Genomic DNA, 19,629 nt, shown 5'->3' with positions numbered 1-19,629 from the left:
TAATAATAGCCCCAAACCAAGAAAGCAATGAATATGTAATGACAAAAAAATTACTTAGGAAGGATTTAAATGCGAAAAGAGATTTTTGTGCTCCGTTGCACATGGCAAAACATTATTGTGATGTCTTAGCTCTACTCCACCCATTTCTCCTCATACAGCAAATACCTGGAGGGCACCAGATTTCCACTCCCATTGGCAATTTAGATTGGCACATACCATTTAGTTTGGTCAGGACATACTAAACTGACTTCCCCTCCAAACAAGAGAGAGAGAGAGAAAGAATTAAAGATCTTCCTAGGAGGTGGGGACTACTACTTGAAACACCCACTGCCTTCCCTATATAAAGGTTAAACTGTTCTCTGATCTGCCTCGCTCTGTGTTGTATGCTTTGCATAATAGATCAGGGCACCTTGAGCACCATGGCCCTTTCTGTGCGCACAAGTGGTGGATCCCGGCAATTCTCTTCTCGGAGTGGACTTGGTGGGGGATCTCTGAGAATGTCTAGTTCTAGTGGTGGAGGAGGCTTTGGTGGCAGTGGACTTGGGTTTGGTGGTGGATCTGGCGGAGGTTTTGGTGCTGCTTCTATGCTTGGTTCAGGCTCTGGCTTCAGTGGGGGTTTTGGGAGTAGCTCAGGTGGAGGCTTTGGGAGCGGCTTCAGTAGTGGCCTTGGTGGAGGCTTTGGTAGCAGTTTAGGTGGTAGCTATGGAAGTGGCTTAGGCAGTGCTTTTGGTGGAGGTTTAGGAAGTGGTTTTGGCAGCAGCTCAGGCACTGGTTTCGGAGGTGGCTTTGGTAGTGGCTCAGGATCTGGTTTTGGAGGTGGTTTTGGCACTGCTGGTGCCGGTGATGGTGGCCTTCTTTCTGGCTCAAAAAAAGAAACTATGCAGAACCTCAATGACCGTCTGGCTGCTTATCTGGACAAAGTACGATCTCTGGAGGATGCCAATACTGAGTTGGAGCACAAAATCCGCGAGTGGTATGAGAAAAACAGCTCTGGTGCTGGTATCCCTGGATCTGGGAATGACTATAGTAAATATTATCCTATAATTGAAGATCTTCGAAACAAGGTAGCAAAGCAATGTATTTAACGTATCTTTACATTTGTAATTCACCTAATAATATTTTGGATAAAAATAACAAATTCCTTTCAGAAACCAAGAGCAAATTTATTTGACAGTACCGACGCTTGTAATAACCTCTGTCACATTGCACTAGTATCATGTGTTGAATTTTTCTTGTATATTAATGGCAGTTCTGTAACTATATCACACTATGCTGTGTGACTTGGTCTAATTTGAATAAAGGAGAAGGCAGTGATGGAATCCAGTTCTACAACTCTTGTAGATTACAAAGTTTAAATTTTAATAAGTTTCATATTTCTTACATCACAAATTCAATTCCTGAAATAGACAGACTACTGACAAGGTCTTCAGAGATTATAAACTATCTAGTCATAGAATGTGAACCGGTATTCTACCATTAAGTGAAGCATGCTGATTTGCAAAAGCTGAAAATCTGTCCAACATATTTTCATAGCAAATTGTACAAGAGTCTAACAAATTACATTTAATATTGTAATCGTATTTAGGATTACAGTTATGTAAATAGCTATTTTCAGCTGCAAAGCCATTGGACTATAAAATCATTCTCTGAACATTGCTTGTATTCCAGATCATTAATGCAACTATCGACAATGCAAGAATCATTTTGCAGGTCGATAATGCCAGACTGGCTGCTGATGATTTCAGACTGAAGTAAGTATGTCTTAATATTACAAAAACTCTTACTAATATTTTAAGGAAAAAAATATTTTGTATTTAAAAATCTCTTTCCTTGTAGAATACTTTAACATAATTATTAAACAATATTATAATAATTATGTGTATTAAGATTTCATATTAAAAGCTATATAAGTACATAGTAATAGTTTGCATTTGACCTCATTAACCACGTAAAAAATCATATTTAATTACTTTATTTACAGATATGAGAATGAAGTGGCTCTTCGCCAAAGTGTGGAAGCTGACATTAATGGTCTGCGCAGAGTTCTTGATGAGCTGACCTTGACAAGAGCTGATTTGGAGATGCAGATTGAAAGCCTGAATGAAGAACTGGCTTATCTCAAGAAGAATCACGAAGAGGTACTTTTTTTTTCCTTTATGAATTCATAACAAGGCAGATGGAATTATGAAATATCAAATTACTCCCTTATTTATGTCAGTGGGAGTTCCTTTGTTTCATTATTTGTTTTGTTTGCTGTTCTTTTTTGAGTTTACTAAGTGAAAGAGTGAAAAAAATATGAACACAAGCTACAGATTCTTGTTGAAACAGAACTTATATCACATATATTTCGTTACGTATATTTTTGGTAGAACCATTTTGCCTTTTATTAACAGAAACTTTTCTTTATCTTAAATCTCTCCAGGAGCTTCAGGGCATCCAAAGCAGTGCATTTGGCCAAGTCAGTGTTGAAATGGATGCTGCTCCAGGAACTGACCTGACCAAGCTTTTGAATGACATGAGGGGACAGTATGAAGTCATTGCTGAGCAAAATCGTAAAGAGGCTGAAGCATGGTTCAATGAAAAAGTAACAACCAGAGATAGCAAATTCAGTGAAATGCATGTAAAAATGAGTTAAATATTTGGAATAGTAAAATTACACTCTCTTCTTCCTTGTCATTTCAGAGTGGGGAGCTGAAAAGGGAAATCTCCACCAACACTGAGCAGCTTCAGTCAGGAAAGAGTGAGATCACAGATTTAAAACGGACTCTCCAGAGCTTGGAAATTGAGCTACAATCCCAGCTTGCCATGGTATGTTCTAAGGAAGTTGCTAACTAGTCAGAGTAAATTTTCCAACTTCAAAAGTGTTGCTAGATCTTATACTATTCTATAGGATTTAAGATTTATTTCCTATTAGATCCTGCATTCTTTTAGTTCCTAAATAGCAGTAATATATATAATTGGATTGCAAGTAGCATGTTATAAAGCAAATAAACTTTTATGTTCACATTCAGTGAAGCAGCAAAGGCCAGTTTTCAAACTGGTATTTCAAGAAAAAAATAAGAATCTCTAAGTAATGAGGCTATACTTACTCCCATTAAACTACTTCAGATGGTTTTGTCTTTGTAAAGAATTTTTTTTCCTCAGTCAGAGATTATTTAATATCCCTCTTACACAGAAAAAATCCCTTGAAGACACTTTAGCAGAAACAGAAGGAGGTTACTGTGCTCAGCTTTCACAAATGCAACTTCAGATTGGGAATCTGGAGTCTCAGCTGTTTCAGGTCAGGGCTGATATGGAGCGCCAGAATGCCGAGTATCAACAACTTCTAGACATCAAGACTCGCCTGGAAATGGAGATTGAAACCTATCGTCGTTTGCTGGATGGCGAGTTTGTGTAAGTAACTAATTTACATAAAATATCTCATTTGTTTTATTTTCTGTAGCAACATCCTTTCCAGGAAAAAAGCGGTAAAAACAAGTGGTACATTCACCAAAAGACAGTAAGGCATATAGAATGATTCTGAAATGATATACTCTAAGTGAGGAGAATGAACCATTCTGCTCAGTATTTAAAATAATTTATCAATGCCAACATGAAAAAGGAATTTCTCCTGATCCTGGCAAACATTCTGCAATATTGCGTGTCTCTCATTCACTTTTAGGAGCGCAGGACAGGGAATTACATTTGAAAGCTCATCCTTGACAGGGTCCAAATCACAAACACAGTCACTGGATTCTTCTCAGGGTAGGTAGAACTTGATTGAATAAAATTTTGTTACTAAAGTCATTCTTATAAATGAAATAATACATGCTATTCTGTTTAACTACATCATCGAGTTCATGATAACAAGAAGCCAATTTGAAAGGAAAAGGATGTAACTGTTCATGTACGCATGCTGCTCTGTTTTATAATTTTTAACACTTTGATAAATATTTTTTGTTTTGTTTATGATGTTTAGATTCTACCAAAACTAGAAAGATCAAGACAATTGTCGAAGAAGTGGTAGATGGAAAAGTTGTTGCATCCCATGTTAAGGAAGTTGAAGAGAAGATATAAGGCACAATCTGATATTGCAAAGGATGTTTTTTCAAAGCCAAAATGGATAAATAATTTTGTTCTTTTGTATGAAGTGATAAAAATAGATTGGCTTTTTACTATGATTCTTTTACATAAAACAAAGCCTGCATTTTCATTCTTAGCAGTCATGCAATATATTTTCTGCTTCAGTCTGTTGGTATTACCTGTATTATTTTCATGGTGTTCTTTAAATTTATCATCAATTCTTTGTTCCATAACTAGAAATATGGTGCACACATTAGGCATTTAATTAGATATGCTTTTTAATAATTTTTAGTAATTAATAGATAAAATAATTTTGCTATTCTAACCTCATTTTCCAGTTTTCTTGACTAATAAAAAGGACTCAACAAGCTTTAAGATATTAGTCTCCCTTTGTTTTTCATTTAGGAATGCTGCTCCTGATCCACATTTGCCATTTTGTTGTGTATCTTTCTTTACCATATACTATGTTTGTGGTATAGTACTCCCCACTAATTTAAAGAGATTAATCCAATGCTAGAACACGAACATGTTAAAAAAACTGTTTACATGTGGGATTAAAGGAATACGTGCTAAATTATAATTTAAAGCTATCAATTTAAGAGAGAAGCTTTTGGAAACAGAACAACATATTGTAGAGACTGCAACTGTAGTGGAAAAGAGGGGATACCCTGGTTTCAAAGCACGCAGCAACCCCAGGCACGAAGTGGTGTTCCACGTCCCGGAGTGCCATCTGGTGGGAGCACAATATGGTCTCTCCAATCCTGAATTTGGCTTCCAGATGACCAACTCGAATGAAGTGTTTATAGGAATCTCATCCAAAATAAAATTACGAACCAAAATACAATCCCCTTACAATTTACACCTAAGCCTTTGCTCTTGAGCCAAAATGTTGATGATGTTTGTGTGATTCTCAGATAAGACAAGGAAGTTACCGTGACCTCTTACATGCATATTACTGCGTCTCTAGAGTACAAACATTCTGCACATTCTATCACATCCCTTCAATGCTTGACCCAAACTAGAAGTTTAATGGGAGCACAGATTTCATACTGTGCTTCCATCCTGCCTTTTGTAAAACCCATCACTAGCATTTTTTCTGCTTCCTGCTTGGAACGAATAAAAGCCAGGTAGTTAAAACAATAATGAAAGAACTAAATCAGCATGGTAGAATCGCAACATCTAAAATCCAGTCAGGTAAGGAAAAGGCACTGTGATAAATAACCCAAAGGAATAAAATAGAAGAATCTTCTATATATGCCAGTACAAAGAGGGAAGAACTTGAAAACCTCTTGAGTAAACACACCATCTTCAACAGTTTAAAGAAGTAATTTCTTTTCTAAAAGCATGGAACCCAAGTGTACCTCTTTTTTTTCCCCTTTAAAAACAGTGCTGATAAATAAACAAAAAGAATCTTACTGCATACGACATATTTCAATAAGATTTTTACTGTTGCAGACTACGTTTTTAAAATTAAAATAATTACAATATAAATTAAAATAATGATATCAGAAATAGACAAATTGAGGTTGTTTGTGTAGCTGGGTGTGATTACCAAGAGTACCATTATAGAGAAATTTTAAGAATATAGATTGAAGGAAATTTTTTTTTCTTCCTAAGACAGGACAGCATTCATCATCTTTCTTTCCTATCCATAATGTTTTTTTCATATGTGGAAAACCTGAAACCATGATATCTTTCCCATTATTGACAGCATCTCCATTTTGAAGAGAAAAATGTGTCTCTTGTTTTCTTCTTCCAAAGACTCATATACTTTCAGTATAAATGCATACAAAGAAATATGAAATAATGTACTCAAGGACTGCAACTGTGATTGCTGTGAAATCATTATTCCCTACATCACTCAATGTAGAATTCCACTGCATGAATAATCATGCAGTTTACCTACATACACATTAATCCTGAATTTAACATCACGATCTAAAAGATGACTGAGAATTGCCTAGGGTGCAGTTTTGATGTATGTAAAATCTAGAAACCACTCTAGCTATTGTCTTGTGAGAAAGCAACAATGGTAAACCAAAGCAGTCTGCAATCACCATAGCATTATTATACTGTATCACAGAATCCAAATAATTGACGCACAGTATCTGAACTATAAAGTTAACTAAAATCCAACATCTGTAATAAAATATGAACATTGAAAGTAGCTAGAATTCAAAATTACATAAATCCTAGTAAAGATACAATTGCTTACACATGCCTACCTTTAGCCTTCAGGGGTCTCATAGCCAGATGTTCCCTTTACACCTGTAAAAAAAAAGGAAAAAAAACCATTAGTGATAATTTATTTTTTAAAAGCTTTAAAAAATTTTATCAGCTGGCAGACGTTTAGCTCCTGGTAATATGAAGATTCATCCATAGACGCTTGTTGAAGCATAAAGTTTGGTTTGTGGGACCAAATCCAATACCTCTGCAGACCTCTATATTGTACTTGAATCTTAGACATTTTTGGATTCATTTCTGGATGCTAGACAGCCTTGACTTTGCCTGATGTAAACAGAAGATGTTCTGAGTCCCGGGGAACTGAAAGCAAACTGTAAACAATCAGTATTGCAATGCAAAGAAAAAGGAAGATTTTAAATTACATTTCAAGTTCTTATTTGCTTAAATACATAGGCTCTTCCTATTAATGCTTATACAGTCCTAAGGTATAATACCTTACGCTTGTTTGATGGATTCCTAATGTTTTTATTATGTGACTGTTCTCATACCTTCAATGAAAGACACTGTCAATATTTTGGTTTCAGAACTACATAAAACTAGAATAATTAAGATACTTGTAGAAAAGATAGTGGACAACAAAACATTCTCATCTCAGTCCAGGTCAGCTGAAAAACAGCCAGCGAAGAAAAATAAAATCAGAACACAGGATCCTTTTACATGTGCCAGCAGACAGAGCCAAGAACAAGGAAGCCTTATGCACACAAGGAGACTTTTAAGTGGTATAATACTTTGACTTCTAAAAAGACGAGTGTCTTGTAAAAGTTTACTGCCTTTTTTTCTCATTTTACTGATGCATATTCTTATTTGGAACCTAAAAATGCATTCTATCTAGTTAATTTTTATTTTTTACTGAAATCTGAATTTTTTTACTGAATATCTAGTATTGCACGTTACTGAAAAACCTTTGAAAAATAGGTAAGAGCTGTTTTTATCAGACAAGATCACTGGGATCATACAGTAGCTACAGTGAGCCAGGAAATGAAGAACTATTTGCAGAAAACATAGCACAGCAGACAACCTATACGTTCTACCTCCCTGGTAGCTGTCACGTAATCTGCATACTCTGTGAATTGAACACACTGACACACGGCAGAGGTCAAAACCGGCAGAGGTCTGTAAACACCTTCAGAGACAAACCAGATACTTTTTCTGAAAGCAGCTAGCTATGTTTGAAATGTTAATTCACCAAGCACAAGCATTCTTTACCACTAGTAGTGCTGGTTCCTCTCTCTCTTTTTGTGTTCCTGCCCATAAAAACACCGAAATGTTGGGCGAGAGGATGTCCAGGAGCCCAGCTCTTTTTCAAAATGGGACAGTCCTCAACACTAGATCAGGTCAGCCACCCGAGGCTTCGCCTCGCTGAGTCTTAAAAACCTTCAGGGATGGAAATTCTGTTAAATTCCTAAATAACCTGCTCCAGTGTTGCACTACTGCCTGGTACCAGCACTGCCACCGATACAGGTGTACTACTGGGAAGCTGTTCACTTCCCTTCCCCTCTGAGATTGCAGTCTCATGCTGTGCAGCTGTAATTTTGTCCTTTGCTTTGTATCTCTTAACCTCATATTTCTGAGGTAATTAAAAAACACAGAGTGTAACAAAAACATAAAGACATTGTATATATTCATTTCAGCACATAGTACAGGAATCGTTATTTCAATCACTGGAAAAGTGACAGATCCTTGCTTTATTAAACTTGCTTTTAGAAACGATTGGAAGCCCCTGACCTTCCAGTGCTTCCTCAAAAATAAAGCTCTGCAGCTTTAAAATCTGCCTGTACTTTCTCCCTCTCTCTCCGCTCACTGCAGGCAGTGAAGGCTCTGCAGCAGCCGGCTCATCCTATCAATAAGGTTCGGTTAGCCAAGGTGGAGGATGGGAGGAGAATGGAACTGTCCCAGCTCCTCAGTGAGATCAGGGCAAAGTATGAAACGCTCATCACCAGAAATCAGATAAAGACCATCATCTCAGCAAGGACCCAGGTAATGACTTCATACAGACATACACCTTCCAGAGTAAGGAGACAATCCCTGTCTATACAATTCCTCCCTCAGCCTCTATGAGGTACAGTATTTCCTTTTCAATGCAGCGTATTATGGGGGAAGGGATTTTGATTTTACTGCAGTAAGATGTGAAGTAGAAGATACGGAAATAGATTTTGTTTAGGGTATGAAATTCACACTAAACGAATGCTGTGTAATTCATCTGGATGTTTTTCTGTACCTGCAACAGTGACATTGTGGTGATTTAAAAAATTATGACATATGCTGTAACATGGTAACCTCTAGCACCATTTAGTTATCCCAGAGGAAAAGAGAATCTTGAAAATCTAAAGCAATGTAAAGAATCCATTTATATACAGAAAGCTTTACCATTTTTAGCACCTATAATTAAAGAAAACTGTACCTTTTCAGGAACTATTTTATATTGTTCGCAGTAAAACTGTGTCATACTCTTCAGCAAATATAATTTGTTCTTTCATACAGATTGATTAAATGTTATCAACACACAATGCTACTATTATAGATTGACATACAAAACATCTCTAAAACCCAAATTAACTTTGAAATAAAATGGCAAAACAATTTTCGGCCATCAAACGTCAAGAAATACAGGATGAAAATTGGTATTATATCACTCTGTTGTACTTCTTAGGTATTGCAGAAATTCTGGAGGTTTGTTTTAACCACAGGCCAGACTACTGCTGCAATCTGGCTGATCTACACAGTAATCCAATGACATACAGCAGTTATAAACTAGACAGTTAAACCAAGTTTATATTTGTGTTTGGCACAAAGCAGCCAAGTATATTGATATAATCTTGTCACATAAATTCAGCATATTTTAGGATATGCTAAGGATAAGCGAAGAATACTGAGTGTTCACTTGTGGATTATCCAAATCTAGATTTTTCACCAAAACGATGACGTGGTGAAATTTCAATAGGTCAGTATGTTATGGGGGGAAAAAAGAAACTTATTTTACTTGCTTCATAAGACCTGCATTAGAGAGTTTATTTCCTTAGAGTTAATGGCATCATAAGAACCTACATAAAGCAGTAAAATATGCAAAAGAGCATGTATTGTTTCAAGTGCTTATCGCATCTTCATCACTTGCAGTAAAACTCAGAATGAAAAAAGAAAAATAACTTTCATAAGCAAAACAATCATTCTGGAAGTTAAATGCATGAACTTATTATCTAAATCAAATATGAGCCCAAATCTAAAATGACCCCACACATGCTCAGGGTTGGCTTAAAAAAACTACATTTAATAAGATAAAAAAAGAGAAAAAACCCACATTTTCTTGCAAACACTATACAGTGCTTTTTTGACTATTTACTTTTTTCCTAAGAATAAACTTCAGCCTTAAGGATGGCAAATTATCTCAAATAATATTTTAGATCAGGATTAAGCTTAGAACAGGCACTTCACTTCTGAACTGTCACATTTAACATGGGTGACAGTATTTACTCAGAGAACACGCCAATTTTTTCCTTCCTGTGATAGGTAAATCCTAAATAACCTGTCCTTAGAGGACAAGGAAAAGTTGTAGATTTGGATAAAGATGCTATTTGTATTTAAATGAATGAAGGTACTTGCTCTCAAATGACAATCTGAAATCTAGTCAATGACTAGATCAGGCAAAACCATAATTACAGCAATTGTCAATTGTGATATATTCATGCAACCACTCAAAAATGCTCCCTCTCTATACAGCTGTTCTTAGAAATCAAAAATACATTAAAAACAAAGAACCTTATTCAAACCTGGAAGCTTGAACTGACTGCAATTCCTCTAATTTCCATGAAGTTAAGCCCATTTACTAGAGCTGAATAAGGTCTAAATACAACAGGTTAATTTGTATGGGAATTCCTCTACAACAAATATACTAGGGATAAAGATGCGGCCAACTACTTCCCATCAAACACAGCAGGATAAGGGCTTCCTGTCTACACGGTGCATAAAGTATTAACTCGTCACTGTTAGCTTTAACAAATTTATATGACTCAAAAACTTCCAACTAGAGATTTTTATGCATCCATTTGATTTTCATTATTTGACTATTTTTTAAATATTATTATCTTTTTATATCCCCTGTAGCTAGAAGAAGCTACAATTAAAAGAATGGACAAAGATGCAGAAGCATTAAAGGCAGCCAGAGCAGAGCTCTGTGAAGCGAGACGGCAGTGGCACCATATGCAGATCGAAATTGAATCTCTCCATGCTGTGGTAAGCACCATAAAATGAAACTTGAAATCTTCTGGAAAAAATAAATCTTTTTCTTGATGTAAACTATTCCACAATTCAGTTTATGTAACAATCACATCCACTATACAGCAGAAATACAACACATAGCGAAATGCATAGTTTTGCGGTGGTCTTTCAGCTCGTCACACAGAGCACTAACCAGCAAACAATAACTCAGTCATTTGCTCACTTTTAAGAGTATCATATGTTTTGAGTCAGGATCTGCCATTCAATATACATGTGTTTTCATATTTTCACACCTGCCAAACATACATTTGCATGATACTCCCTCATCAAGTTCCCGGTCATTCTGCCTAACCAATTCACATCAGGTTTGTGACTTTTTTTGAACGTGTGGATCAAATTTATCAATTCATTCATGATAAAATATGTCAGCAATTTACTGAATTCAGTAATATAGATAAGCTACAAGAGTACACAGACCACTCAGTTTTCATACAATACTGAGCTGGATATCGTTTTAACCATACAGGTAAAATCAGAGATCTGTAAAATCAATGGTAGTGGATTGCTGGAACAACAGAAGGCTACATTTTTTATCCTGTCTTAAATTATTACAGATTTTACCTGAAAATTTCTCAAAAGTAATTTTGCAAAAGTATTATCTTGAAAGCTTTACTCCTGCTCCTAAAGAATATTCTTAAAAGAACTGATGTAAAAATATACAGATTGTTAACAAAAAGTACGTATAACATTTTTACACATACACTTTCCAAGTCTTAAAATATGAGTTAAATTTCACAGGAAAAGGGTTTGGAACGCTCACTGCGTGCCACAGAGCAGCAGTACCACATGCAACTACAAACTTTAGAAGCTGAGATTGAATGCTTAGAGAAAGAGCTACTGGACGTGAGAAGAGGTATTGAGAAACAGCTTCAAGAGCATGAAATTCTCCTGAACACGAGAATGAAACTGGAGGAGGAGATAGCAACATATCGCAGTCTGCTTGAGCAAGAAGAGAACAGGTACTTGTTGTTTAGAGGAAAAGTACTCAAATTTATCTTCCATTTCAGAACTTTTCATCAGAATTGTAAATACATGAACCAACCATTAAAAAATTACAGTATAAAATCCTTAGAAATGGTTTCATTGTAACGTAATTGCACTGATTCCACACTTTCTGGAGCTGAGTGTCTCCATGATGCATTGCAGATAATAGCACGCTCACTTGAGGCGCTGCATGTTGATGTAGACTTCATATCCCATTAGCTGCATGACGTGGGCTCTGTTTGTCTCGGACCATTGATGAAGCAAGTCATCAATTACTTGCTCTGGGAGAGGAGTTCATGTCTCATCACATGACAGATGGCCATTTGCATGTGGATTCATACGACTTAGTCTCATTCAAAGTGTGGTAAGGCACACATTAGGGTGCTATTTAAGAATATGCCTTCTAGTGACATTCTGCTTTGGTCGTAACTCTTCATGTCTGCCCCTTCCCTGGCACACAGACACCAGTATTTTGACTTGTAGACATGAGGGAGGCAGCTATAAAAATGTAAACAACAAGGAGGATAAGGAAAAGGCAAAATATCACGTCTTGCACTCAGCACCGGTATCTTCACAGAACCAGGCACGCGATTCTGAAGTCTTTCGGTGGAACATTGCTTCCCTCAGTCCTTTCTACAGAAAAATGAGTTTCAGTCCAGGAACCTCACACATTTGCATAAGAAGATTCCAAACAGGGGAGTCAGTTTCAGATTTAATGCTTCTAACTCTGTGAAAATCCACGCAATTCAGTACTAATAAAATTAAATAACTCTTCCTAGCACACAACAAACTGACTAAAAACTGTCCGAAAATAATGATGAAATTGCACAGATATTTTCAGTAACTTCCTTCAGTTCTATACTCAGAATGAGAAATCCTAACAAATAGTTACTACAATCAAACAGAACTTCTCGTGGTTCTCGTATTTTTAAATTTTTCATAGCTGTTCATAAGACAAGTTTTGGATTAAAGTAACTCAATATTATTAGATGACTGTAATAATTTTTATTTTTGCAGGTTTCGTTGTTCTATACCCGACCAGAAGGATGACAAAAAGCCTACCACTAGCAAGATTGCCTTTAGACTGCCTTCAAGTGAGTTTCTAGACACTTTCCCCGTAGGGGATTATGCCCTAAAGGAGGTTCCTAACTACTGACAAATTACTGGATATTACAAAAGGATCTTCTTCCAGTGCAGCATGAGGAAAAATAACTCTGGGTCCTGTGTCCTGACCTCACTCTTTTGCATGCCGAGTATATCTGCATTTTCTTTTACAGATGGCATAAAGAAGCATGAAACTGAGAAGGTGGAACTGATGACAAAACAAGCAATCCTAGATGGAAATATTATGAAGGAAAGCGCTGAAGCTCATGGCACTGTGCAGTAAGATAAACATGAATTTAACAAAATAACAATTGAAAGTAAATAGTGGGCATTACATTTCAGTAGCTTTGAGTTTTCCTTTATTTCGTATCTGTTATATCATGCCCATACAGCCAAGAAGCTCCAGAATAACAGTGATAGTTCTTGAAGGTATATTGAATGGCATGTTTTAACAATACATTAAATTTTAAAGTTCTTTTTATTAGCATTTACTTCATAAGCTAACAATATAATGATGATGCCTCTGATTTGTAATTTCTTTTTCAGTTAAGAATGAAACTATGAATAATTCATCTAGTTAAGGTTGAAAGCAAAAGAGCCCATACCATGCTTTCGAAGTCCCTCTGGGGCATATTTATGCACATAAATTCAGGCTTGGCTGCTCTGTCTTGCTATTTGGAAACTCCTACATTTCACCAATTATCAAACAGGGAACGGAAAGCTTGGCTCCTAAGTGGGCATGTGAAAGTCTGTTAGTACGTCTTATTCACCTTAAATTACTTTAATAGTATTGGGTTGTCTCATTGGTTTTTTTTTCTGCTGCTCTTTAAGCTCTTTTGTAGACTAGCATTTAATGTTACATTTAAAACAAACTGTAGTGTACTGTGTCGCTCATACTTAACTGTAATTTAATTTACTTAACTTACTGTTGAAAAGACGTAGAAATTCAGATTAAAAATCAATGCCATCATATGGTCCACCATACACACTGCACACCTCAAGTTTATTTTCATACATCAGCTTTGTTCATCTTATGCAGTCAGTCAGATTTGTAGGGGGCTACTGGGCTGGGTACAGTTTACCTGAGTAAGGCTCCCTGAGTCAGACTTTTAGATCTGGATGCTGACACATACTTAGAGGATTAAATCAATAGGATTTGGGTGCCTAAATATTATTGAATCAGCTGGGTTTTCAATTCTCTGTATTTTACTTCTGCCGTTTTTTTCTTTTTTAATTTAATGTAGATCTACTTCCTGAGGTTTGGATCTGAACTAGGTTTTTCTCCTCCCTATTATGAAGGCTTTCGGAGGCAGGGATTCTGTCCTGCCAACTATAGTACAGAGGTTTCTTGCAAAGTTTTTGAGCTTGGATTCCAAACTTTCTCCTTGGAAACAAACTGCCTGATGTGTTTGGAGCAGTGGTTTTGTATCCACATGTACTTAAAAGTACAAAACCAAGAATATAATAAACCCTCACCCTTTATTTAGCTTTTCTGGAGAATGAACCTGTGAAAAAAAGAAAAATTATAGTGAATCAGTAACCATCCAAAATAACTTGACACTTTATTATGCAATTTCTCTATATATTTTAAAAGCAGTCCTGAAGATAGATAATTCATATTGCCTAAAGGATCATAAATACATTTGCTTTATTGTTTCAGGACAGAAAAAGTGGATGAAGTCATTAAAGAATGGGAAGGTTCTTTCTTTAAGGACAACCCTCGCTTAAGGAAAAAATCAGTTTCATTGCGCTTTGATCTTCACCTAGCAGCAACAGACGAAGGATGTTTGCACACTAAAAAGAAATCTCTTCCCGACATTGAAGTCAGGCTGGTAATGAGGAGATCTTGCAGTATTCCTTCTATCAAATCTTAACCTGCAGCAAATTAACCCAAAGTTCATCTCCAACAGGCTCTGGAAATAAACTGTAGATGGACTTACATGGTCTCCTATCTTGCTACAACTACAAAATCTTACTAAGTACTTTTATTAATACAATAAAAACATACAAGTCTTTTAAAAGAAAGGGAGAAGAGCAAGGGAGTTAAGATTCCAAGAAACCTAACTTCTACTAGTTTTATACTCTGGGTGCAGTCCTTTAATTTTCTCATTATTGTTGTTGTTTTGTAGAATTTCACCAAATATTACAAAAATTAAACTATAACTTTATACTTTGACATATTCTGCCTTTGTAAAAGAGAACTCGTTTTCTCTTTCTGGAAATGAGAACTGCGTATTTCATTCTCTTAATTATTCAATATTGCATATACATAATGACTGATGAGTCCTTGCAATAATTTATATCACAACTGTCATACTTCTTGAAATATATTTTAAAATAACACTTTCTAAAGCAAAAAGTACATACAAAGATGTTCTTAAAATACATAAGCTATTAACAAAGAATTTTCTTTTGAAAGTGGCTGGTATTTTTAAATTTTTTTTTTTTAGGCAACAACTGAGCAAAAATGCCTTTCCTTTACATAATTATACAAACATTTTTAAAAGTGTTGTTACAAACCAATATTTTAGCCATATTGTTCCACTAATTTTGAAGCGGTAATTTCCATTGAAAATCAATCATTCTCTTATTTGTCCACACATATCTGTACTACAACTTTCTTAGCCATAGCAAGTAAAATTATACCCTTTAATTGTTCAAATGTAAGGAGTCAGTCAACCATTTTAATTCTGGTATGTAATTAATTTTGTGTATTAGAACAATGTGAATTAAAATATTGACAACAAATTCCTCTTCTGACAAATCTTACGGGTAAGTTATGCTCTTGATCTAGTACACATAACAAGTCATGTTATGCCAGGGTACAACTACTATAGCTTCAAATTAAATGGACAAAATAAGGGCTACATGTTCAAAGTAAAATTCTACCATACCCATTAAGTATCCCCCACTACAACTCAAAGTAGCTATGGGCAAATACAAAGTACAGTAGATGATCTTGCATCTGTACACAGAAAAAACAGAAATACAAACTCAGACATACTTCTTTATAACATTATGAGACAAATTTCAAACAAAAATTCAAACAAAATTGTATTAAGATAAGAATGATTGTTTATGAGGATTTTTAAGAGGCATGGATATCAAACTCTCACCGAAATCATTGGGATTGCAGAGGCTCAGAATCTAAAAAAACATGTACCGTATTTGCTGGATTCACAGCAGCATGTAAAAGATTAATTTAAGTGTCAGTATTTGCCTTATTACTTATGGCATGTGTTACAAAAACTGATACTACAAATTCTTTCAGTGTTAAATTATGCTTCTATCTTTTGTTAATGGTAAGAACAACGCATTTATATTGCCCACAGTTCTATATCTACTGTATGAAGTTGGCTAATTATCATTAACCTTAATACTAATCTGGTGTTGTTAATACTTGAGTATTTGGCATCCTGAATGTATTAGCCTGCTCTAGTATTTTCACTATGCAGCTTTTTTTTGTGCTTATACTCTGTACATTTTACAATACTTGAATTTAAACTAAGTTTTAACTGCTTTAAGGCACTTTAAACAGGGATACAAATTTACCAAAGTAAATGATAGTACTACAATAAAAAAGTATTAAAATTGAGTTTGCCCATGCATATTTTGTGAGTTTTAATGTGTATACCTTAAAAGGAAAAAAGTAACAGAGAAATACAAAATAAAATTTGTAGGCAAGAAAATCTGTTGCGCTGCAACCAAGTGTTTTCTAAGCTCTCCTCTACAATTAGAAAGACACAAATTCCCTAAGAATCTTTATGATAACATGTAAGGTGAGTGTCCTCCTGCTGCAAAAATTACTCTTTTTCGGTAAATCCAGTAACCCTGACTAGATCTAAAGTCCTTTGTTCCGAGTAGCGCACAAGAAAACAGGAGACAGCATCTGGCATACATAGCTTACAATCTGAAACATTAGCTGACAGGCAAAGATAAATAGCAAGCAAATATATAACAGAAACTTAGCTTAATACATATACCTTTAAAACTGCTTAGGCAGACTTCCTCGTGCAGGAAGAGCTTGCATAAGCGTATAAAAATTACTATACAAAAACATGGAAGGTACTGCCATCTCTACAGTAAACAATAATGGAATAATCTTACTCACAGACACATTTTTTTCTTTAACCAGGGGGTGTTTGGCTTGTTCTCTGACCTACGGTACTTCTTGGGGTATTATCTTCTCTAGCATAACTCTAGATTTTTTTTTTCCTAATGATAGAAACCTCGTGCAGCATAGTACAGAACACATACCTGACTTTGCCTCGCAATACAACCTCCATATTACTTAGAAGAGAAAAATTACTGTGTATCTATAGTAAACATTGTCTGGGATACTAAGTAACTAGAAAAAAATGTTGCCCTTATTCCTATGTTATTTCACCCATACGACGGCCTGACCTCACGGTTTCAGAAGCCATCTCCCTGGCCCCAATGACAGCGCAAGTTCATCCTGAGCTGTCCTGTGGTGAGAAATTAATTCTACCCACAGAAGTTGCCATTGTTTAACACCGTACTCAACTGCTCATGAAATACACAGCTTCTGTCTGAAGTTTGAAACAACTGGCATAAACCCAGTATACTGTTTTATGATCATGAAACCTGATGCTCTAAGAAAAAAAAATAGTCTGCAGTTTAATAGCTGTTTTTGTTAACACATGACATTCTGCAGGCAGCCCACTCTTACCTGTTCAAAGCTATTTTCTTCCTGCGGGACTTCCTTCCAGCATTAGCTGCATTAAGAATTGCTGCTACTCTAGACCTGGTTCAAGTGTGCATCCTGGTTCTAACTACGTTTTCTCCCCTTACAGTACATATATATCTTTGCATTATTCACAAATTCCATCTCTTCAAATGTAAAGAGCTTACTCTTTTGTTCATAAACTACTCGAACTTCCACTAGTGTCAGTGTGAACTCCACATGGGCATAGGAAAAAGAAGTATTCACAACAACATCTCACCCTGATTTTAGGTCACTTTAAAGCTGAATTAAAAACGTAACACCGAAGCCTGATAATATGGCAAAGAATTCTTCACTTCTGTGCTGCTAATTAAATTCAGACCAGCTGAGCTACTACCATCTAATACCTGCAAATGTCTGACGTAAAAATGAGTTTCATTGTCTCAACCTACTTTCCAATGAATGTATGTCCTCATTACAAAGCTTATGAAACTGTTGCTAATTAAAACAGTTGGATAAGAGCCATCTATTTGGAGCCCCCTGGTTAGCATCATGCAGTATAAACAATCCTATTAAATCAGTAAAACTACTTATGTCATACAGTATATTAAAAAGCGTACACAGGCAAAATCTTTCACTATCACAACATGGAAATTAGGCAAATAGCAAAGTAAAAAAAAAGCATAAAACAAAGTAAGGAATACACTGCTGGCTTTGAAAACACATATAATGATTCAGAACTATTAGCACGGAAAGTAAGTATCAGTAAATGTACTTGAACACCATAATAAATATTTCAACAAGCTGCGCAAATTTAGAATTTATTTTAATGTTATCAACATTAAATGCATTTTAACACTATCAACAAAACCATGTTATTAATAAACTAGAGATGAATGAATGAAGCGATCAAAACCAGGGAAAAATCAGGTTATTTTTCACCTCGTACCAAGTATTTTCTCACCTTTTCTTTACAAATGTTCCGCCCAGGTGAAACTGTAGACTAAAGAGAGGCGTATTTGGCTGGCTGACTGAGGAATCTTTTCAATTCTTACAATCTTTTAATTATCAAATCGAAGTCACAGATTATTGTGCTGCATGTCAACAAAGTTCCATTGTGGCCACAGATAGCACTGTGGGCAGATGAGGGCAGAGTTCTTGTCTCTTTTATTTGTTCATAAAAATGTGCTTAAGAACGAAAGAAAACTGAGCTAGACAAACTGTAGGCATCAAGAAGAAATGGGTCTAACTTGCAGCAACCCGGTATCATATTCAGTTAGTTTTTCTTCTTTTCCCCTTCTACCATCCTTTTGTGTTAGGTAGGTATCATCTATCTTTTTCCATTCATAAAAATCAAAGATATTTCTGCTATCTTGTCATGAACATTTACTGTTTGGCTTTCCTTCAGCTGCCACATTCACCACATCCACCAAAATCCTCCTTTATGGATATCTAGCAATTTATCTTACTAGCCATATGGCAGCATTTCAATGCCAAATTTTACGTTTTCATTTTTAATTCAGTCACTTTAACCATTTTCACTGTATAAGAGACTCCTACAATGAACGCTGAGGTCTGAAATTCTTCATCTTTCTCAGATGCTCAGAGCCACGTGGTGTACCATGTTTTATATTTGCAAGCTTTTTACCTCCGTGTGTGATACCTTCACAAATTTCTGCAAGAAATTGTTCTATACGTTTCCACTGCTCCCAGGGTAGTCTGTAATTCATAATCCTCTGTGACAGAGTGTTTGAGTTGGCCAGTCTGATTTAATTCAACATAATCTACACAGATTTATAAGCCAGGGTCTGTCCCGCAGCCCGTATGACCAGCCTCCCTTCTCGCCACTCCGCAGGCTGACCCGCTTCCTCTAGGCCTTCTCCCGCGCGCACCCTTGCATCGCCGCACCGGCATCTTCCCGGCTTTCCTCACGGCAGGGTCAGCAGGACCAGACTGAGGGCCGCATCCTGCTCCGGTTCAACCTCTCTTCAAAAGATGCCATCGCCAAACCATCGTTTCAGCACCGCGCAGACACACGGTTCCCCACACCGCCAGGCTGTTCACCTGCCTTTACGGGACTTACTCGGGCCCAGACACTACACTGCAGCGCTTTCCCAGGCGCCTCCCGAGCGCCTCAGGGCGCCGCCGCGCGCCCCCTCTGAGGGAAAAAGGCGCCAAACGGCCGCGGGCGCGAGGCGCCAACGGCCGCCCCCGGCCTGCCTGTTCTCCGCCGCAGATTCGCCACCGGGAGACAGCGCTGCCGCTCCTCCCGGCCTGAC

At 36.5% G+C, this 19,629-nt stretch overlaps 2 protein-coding genes and 1 long non-coding RNA gene across 4 annotated transcripts in view; 2 read left to right on the top strand and 1 right to left on the bottom strand.

Annotated features, from left to right (window-relative positions):
* LOC142091998 (uncharacterized) overlaps positions 1-19,572 on the bottom strand; it is a 167,679-nt gene extending 148,107 nt beyond the window's left edge. Inside the window, exons 1-2 of the long non-coding RNA XR_012676928.1 lie at positions 18,315-19,572; positions 6,288-6,330 (exon numbers count right to left, since the gene is read on the bottom strand). This is a non-coding gene — a long non-coding RNA (uncharacterized LOC142091998). The remainder of the gene's footprint in view (positions 1-6,287; positions 6,331-18,314) is intronic.
* LOC142091978 (keratin, type I cytoskeletal 12-like) lies at positions 385-4,056 on the top strand. The gene is made up of 8 exons (XM_075171631.1): positions 385-1,064; positions 1,669-1,751; positions 1,982-2,138; positions 2,423-2,584; positions 2,683-2,808; positions 3,176-3,393; positions 3,662-3,744; positions 3,959-4,056. The coding sequence occupies exons 1-8, from the start codon at positions 420-422 to the stop codon at positions 4,054-4,056; spliced, it is 1,572 nt and encodes a 523-aa protein (XP_075027732.1). The 5' UTR covers positions 385-419.
* KRT222 (keratin 222) lies at positions 8,112-16,260 on the top strand. 2 transcript variants are annotated; one of them, XM_075171659.1, is made up of 6 exons: positions 8,112-8,283; positions 10,405-10,533; positions 11,317-11,537; positions 12,580-12,656; positions 12,840-12,945; positions 14,327-16,260. In XM_075171659.1, the coding sequence occupies exons 1-6, from the start codon at positions 8,188-8,190 to the stop codon at positions 14,538-14,540; spliced, it is 843 nt and encodes a 280-aa protein (XP_075027760.1). In that variant the 5' UTR covers positions 8,112-8,187; the 3' UTR covers positions 14,541-16,260. The 2 variants fall into 2 exon arrangements, with proteins under 2 accessions (XP_075027760.1, XP_075027761.1); XM_075171660.1 differs by having other exon boundaries at positions 8,157-8,365.
* Positions 19,573-19,629: the final 57 nt, after the last annotated feature.

The sequence above is a fragment of the Calonectris borealis genome, chromosome 22 (genome assembly GCF_964195595.1).
Source record: "Calonectris borealis chromosome 22, bCalBor7.hap1.2, whole genome shotgun sequence".
Taxonomy (NCBI): Eukaryota; Metazoa; Chordata; class Aves; order Procellariiformes; family Procellariidae; genus Calonectris; species Calonectris borealis.
The sequence above is the reverse complement of the archived record's forward strand: the minus strand, read 5'-3'. Positions and strand labels throughout refer to the sequence as shown.

Coding starts and splice junctions, on each gene's coding strand:
- LOC142091978 (XM_075171631.1), top strand. CDS start 420: ATGGCCCTTTCTGTGCGCACAAGTGGTGGATCCCGGCAATTCTCTTCT. Junction 1,065..1,668: donor TTGAAGATCTTCGAAACAAG/GTAGCAAAGCAA, acceptor CTTGTATTCCAG/ATCATTAATGCAACTATCGA. Junction 2,809..3,175: donor TACAATCCCAGCTTGCCATG/GTATGTTCTAAG, acceptor CCTCTTACACAG/AAAAAATCCCTTGAAGACAC.
- KRT222 (XM_075171659.1), top strand. CDS start 8,188: ATGGAACTGTCCCAGCTCCTCAGTGAGATCAGGGCAAAGTATGAAACG. Junction 10,534..11,316: donor TTGAATCTCTCCATGCTGTG/GTAAGCACCATA, acceptor TAAATTTCACAG/GAAAAGGGTTTGGAACGCTC. Junction 12,946..14,326: donor GAAGCTCATGGCACTGTGCA/GTAAGATAAACA, acceptor TTATTGTTTCAG/GACAGAAAAAGTGGATGAAG.